Raw genomic sequence first — 4993 nt, 5'->3', positions numbered from 1 at the left:
AACATTTATTCAAAGGTATAAGGGATATTGGTTTGCTGTTTATATTAAGTTGTCGTTGTTGTCTATGCAAAGGCACTTTTGCTCTTGTCATTCATTCGCATTAAGTCTTCTTTATTTTGATTAAGTGTCGTTCATTTACAATTAAGGCCCCTGTTGAAAAAAACCCCAGCATATGCTGGTTAGGTATGTTTTGAAGCATGACTGCTGGTTTGAGCTGGTTTAAACTGGTCATATGCCGGTATTAAGCTGGTCCTGAGCAGGAGCTAGTTGCACATGACAAGCTTAAACCAGCTCAACCCAGCTAAGGACCATCTTAAACCAGCAGCCATGCATCAAAACATACCTAACCAGCATATGCTGGTTTTATCAACAGGGGTAGCATTCATGTAGAATGGCTCAGTAAGCACTATAGAGGACAAGTTACATTTACAGAATGTACTATTGAACTACACTTAACCTTGGTCAAGAGAGGGTTAATGTTGTCGTGTCAAATTGCCTCTTTTTTTTCCTCACATTGCATCACTTCTAGTGATGTCCGGTTCGCGAATGCTGATCAATAGAATTTAGGATACAGTTGTAGTAAATAAAGCGGGAATAATTGGCGTTGTATTTTTGTTTTGTTTTTTGTTTTTGTTTTTGGCTATAGTTCTCAAACTTCCAATCATTATGCGCTCCACACTCCTATCCAGTAGGTGGCAGGAATGCACCATTTAAGCTGGTTTGCCAACCGCCATTAAATGTAAAAAAAAGAAGAAGCTCATACAGAAACAAAACTGACTAGCAACATCGGTCTATGAAATTCTGCTCGCGTTGGCTTCTGCATAAGTTTTCTCTTCATTATTGTTATTTGAAGACTTACACGAGAAGATGGGAGTGCCTAAATTTTATCGATGGATATCGGAGCGGTATCCGTGTCTGAGTGAAGTTGTCAAAGAGCATCAGGTGAGCTAGTTTGGCTAAATATAACAGGCCGCATAGAGATCATTTACAGCTCTGAGAACAGAAGCTCAAACCATACACTTAACAGACACCAAAACCTTCGTTTTATTGTCCCTCCACTGTGAATATGTTCGGTATAGAGGGGAATTTTATCTTTATGATTTAGCGACATTACTTCTATAATGTACATAATAATAACTGCGTCTCAAAATGTAATGAGCTGTCTACCTAGACAGCACTTTACGAGAACCACAAGCTCAAACAGTAGCAGGTGATTTAAGTACCCAATCAGCAACATTTCTGACCATTATTCGGAACGCCCCTAGGTACCCTAGCTTGGCAGCCCACTAGGTTTTGAGAGAGTGATTTTACTAGATGCTGTTTAACGTTTGTCACAAGATTTACACTGTTATTTATTGAAAGGTGAAGAACCACCATCATGCTTTCCTTGTCAGAATGACTGTTAAACATATTTTGCTATACTGCACTGTTTTAAATATTAATAGACAACGTTTTTGTTCAGAGATATGTTTGACTGATGTAATTATCAGCTGAATGTACTTTAGAATTATTGTCTTAATTATCAATCTTAAATTATTTATATTGCTTTTTGTTAATTGTATGACTCCTGTTACTCACATTGTACTTGCCATGAAGGTGCCTTGCTGCTTATATGGCAATAAATCAATTATAATAAATCATAATAAAAAAAAGTATTTTATGTTTTAGTAATTTTATGTGTTTTTGTCATTTTTTGTCATTTTTATATATATATATATATATATATATATATATATATATGAATTTTATTTAAATGTTAGTTTTAGAAATGTTAGAACTTCAATGTAAATGTATTTATTTCGCTTGGTTGCAAAGGCAGCATTTGTCATTTTCGTTTTTTGTGTGTTTTTCATCTAATAATTATAATAAATAATATTTTATTTCAGATTTATTTCAATTACCAAAAACATTTTCTATGAGTTTTAAATTAAAGCTTTTAATTTAGACTAAACACTGTATATGATACCAGTGTAATAGTCGCATTGTATTGACTTTACTTGTTATGCATTTCGTTATCTTAAAAGTTGCAGTCCGGAGTATTTTTTTTTTTTAACACTACTCCTTAGAATTTGTTTTTTCAGACACATTAGTCATATGTTGTCAAGTTTACACCAACCAACTTGTGTTCTCTCTTTCATCCCAGATTCCAGAGTTTGACAACCTATATTTAGATATGAATGGGATCATCCACCAGTGTTCCCACCCCAATGATGAAGATGTACACTTCCGTATTTCTGAAGAGAAGATCTTTGCTGACATTTTTCACTACCTGGAGGTGCTCTTCTGCATCATTAAGCCCAGGAAAGTGTTCTTCATGGCTGTCGATGGTGTTGCACCCAGGGCCAAGATGAACCAGCAGCGTGGAAGGAGATTCAGGTATAGCAGAAGACCCGAACATAACATGTACATTGAATTTAGACTGAAATATGGAAGGATTTTTATTTGATGTTTTATGTTAGGTCGTGTATTAATAAGCTATTTCTTGTCTTTTATTATGATAATTCTTTTTGCACTGCTTTTTTGATACAAGTGTACAAATAACTGTGTTAGGGGAGATAAACACAACACACACATTGCCGCGTGAAAGTTTACAAATCTTACCAACCCCAAAACATTGAACGGTAGTGTATCATGAAAATGAATTTTTGAAACACTGAAGTAACTTTATTTTTATGTCCTTTGTGTTTTAAAGGTCAGCAAAAGAAGCTGAGGAGAAAATCAAGAAGGCCTTGGAGAAGGGTGAAGTTTTGCCCACAGAGGCCAGATTTGACTCAAACTGCATCACCCCTGGTTTGTGTGCACCTTTATTGGTCATATACTGTCCTAGTGATGTTATGTACCATTATTTTTCTATCATTTACTATACATGAGAACTTTAAAGGCATACAATTAATCAGTTGGTTAAGGTCTACATTTTACTTTTTAAATCATGTATAGGGTGGTTGTTACTGGCTGTTTGGTGTTTTTTTTATGAGACTTTTTTTCGGACAAATCCTGATGTAATCTGTTTCTCTTACTTGACCTCTGTAGGAACGGATTTCATGGCCAAGCTACAGGAACAGCTTAAATATTTTGTTCACAATAAACTGTCCACAGACAAATCGTGGCAGGGAGTGAATGTGTATTTGTCTGGTCACGAGGTGAGTTACATGACTCCGTAGCTTTGTGTCATGTGTGTTTCTGTGAAGTTCTTCCAATTCCCGTTTCTTCTCAGACCCCTGGTGAAGGAGAGCACAAGATCATGGAGTTCATTCGTTCTGAGACCGTCAAACCGGGTCATAACCCAAACACAAGACACTGCCTTTACGGTCTGGATGCCGACCTGGTGAGTACAGTTGTGTATAACAGAGAAATTTCGGTCATAGTCATATCAATTATTTTTGTATTTATTTTAAGCGGTCTTTCTCCTCCTTTCTCTCTTTTTTTTTGTAGATAATGCTTGGCTTGACCAGCCATGAGCCTCATTTTTCTCTCCTCAGAGAGGAGGTTCGCTTCGGAGGCAAAAAGTCACAAAAGAGGTTAGTGTGGCATTATTTTCATTATGTCAAGTTAAAAGATTGTGTTTCTTTATAATGTGTTTTTCTGGTCTGTAGGATAACAGCTCCTGAGGAGACGACCTTTCACCTGCTACATCTTTCCCTTATGAGGGAATACATCGACTATGAGTTTTCCGAGCTCAGGGTGAGAATATATGTCTCTCTCATATGGCATGATAAGCACAAATCTTACTTAAAGCTAAATGAATGACAAAGTTATACTGACTGTCTGGTCATAATTCATGTATTTCCATCAGAATAAGATCTCGTTTGAGTACAACCTGGAGCGGATCATAGACGACTGGGTTCTGATGGGTTTCCTGGTGGGGAATGACTTCATCCCTCATCTTCCTCACCTGCACATCAATCACGATGCACTGCCGCTGCTCTATCGAACTTACATCAGCGTGCTGCCCAGTCTGGGGGGTGAGTCAGTCCACCAGCAAATCACAGCGCAGACTTGTGATGGAAGTGTAATGCTGAAATTAGTGCTGATCACTGTCGTCTCCATCAGGCTACCTGAATGAAAATGGTCATCTCAACCTTGCCCACTTTGAGAAGTACCTTGAGAAGTTGTCAGATGTGAGTGTTTGGTATTTTTATTTTATTATGGTATTTGGTATTATTTTATTTAATTATTTATTTAAAGACATTAATTTTTTTTTATTTAAGGATGCATTAAATTGATTAAAAGTGACAGTAAAGACATTTATAATGTTAGACAGGTTTTTATTTTAAATAAATGCTGTTTCAAATAAGTGTGTCACGGTTTGCACAAAATTATTAAGCAGCAACTGTTTTCAATATTGATAATAAGAAATGTTTCCTGAGGACCGAATCAGCATATTAGAATGATTTCTTAAGGATCATGTGACTCTGAAGGCTGTAGAGAAAAATTCAACTTTGTCGTCACATGAATAAATTACATTTTAAAATATATTGAAATAGAAAACAGTTATTTAAAAAAAAATAATAATATATATATATATATATATATATGTATATGTGTGTGTGTATATATAAAAAAATCACAATTTAATATTTTTCATTAGTGTTAATTTAGTTACAAACAGTGTGAAAAGCATGCCATGATAATTCTTAAGATTTTTAAATTTTTGTTTGTTTTTTGCATTTATTATTTTGAACATGGTACATTAATGTACCTGATTTAAAAAAAAAACACACACACACAAAATATCAGTCATTTCATTTTTTTAAATTTGTTTGTTGAATATTATTTAAAGTCTGGACTTTAGTCTGAAGTCTGACCCTAGGCACAGTTGATACAGAACACCAGCATAAAATGGATAAGAACAAAAATCAAACAGACAAATAGAACTCTAGATTAATTTGATTTGTATATTGATCAAATGAATTAATTACAAAACAAGTGCATATTTGTTCTTTGGAAGCTGGGCTAAATGACTAAAAACACTGTTACGGCATTCCCGACATGG

The 4993-nt window shown here is 35.1% G+C and overlaps 1 protein-coding gene across 1 annotated transcript in view; it reads left to right on the top strand.

The window, feature by feature from the left end:
* Window positions 1–758: 758 nt before the first annotated feature.
* xrn1 (5'-3' exoribonuclease 1) overlaps window positions 759–4993 on the top strand; it is a 31475-nt gene continuing 27240 nt past the window's right edge. The window contains exons 1-9 of the mRNA XM_016472729.1: window positions 759–942; window positions 2144–2376; window positions 2693–2790; window positions 3031–3140; window positions 3215–3325; window positions 3433–3518; window positions 3594–3681; window positions 3794–3962; window positions 4051–4118. Coding sequence (XP_016328215.1) covers window positions 868–942; window positions 2144–2376; window positions 2693–2790; window positions 3031–3140; window positions 3215–3325; window positions 3433–3518; window positions 3594–3681; window positions 3794–3962; window positions 4051–4118 — 1038 coding nt within the window. The 5' untranslated portion in view covers window positions 759–867. The remainder of the gene's footprint in view (window positions 943–2143; window positions 2377–2692; window positions 2791–3030; window positions 3141–3214; window positions 3326–3432; window positions 3519–3593; window positions 3682–3793; window positions 3963–4050; window positions 4119–4993) is intronic.

Source organism: Sinocyclocheilus anshuiensis, unplaced genomic scaffold (assembly GCF_001515605.1).
Source record: "Sinocyclocheilus anshuiensis isolate Anshui unplaced genomic scaffold, SAMN03320099.WGS_v1.1 scaffold1299, whole genome shotgun sequence".
Lineage (NCBI taxonomy): Eukaryota > Metazoa > Chordata > Actinopteri > Cypriniformes > Cyprinidae > Sinocyclocheilus > Sinocyclocheilus anshuiensis.
The sequence above is the reverse complement of the archived record's forward strand: the minus strand, read 5'-3'. Positions and strand labels throughout refer to the sequence as shown.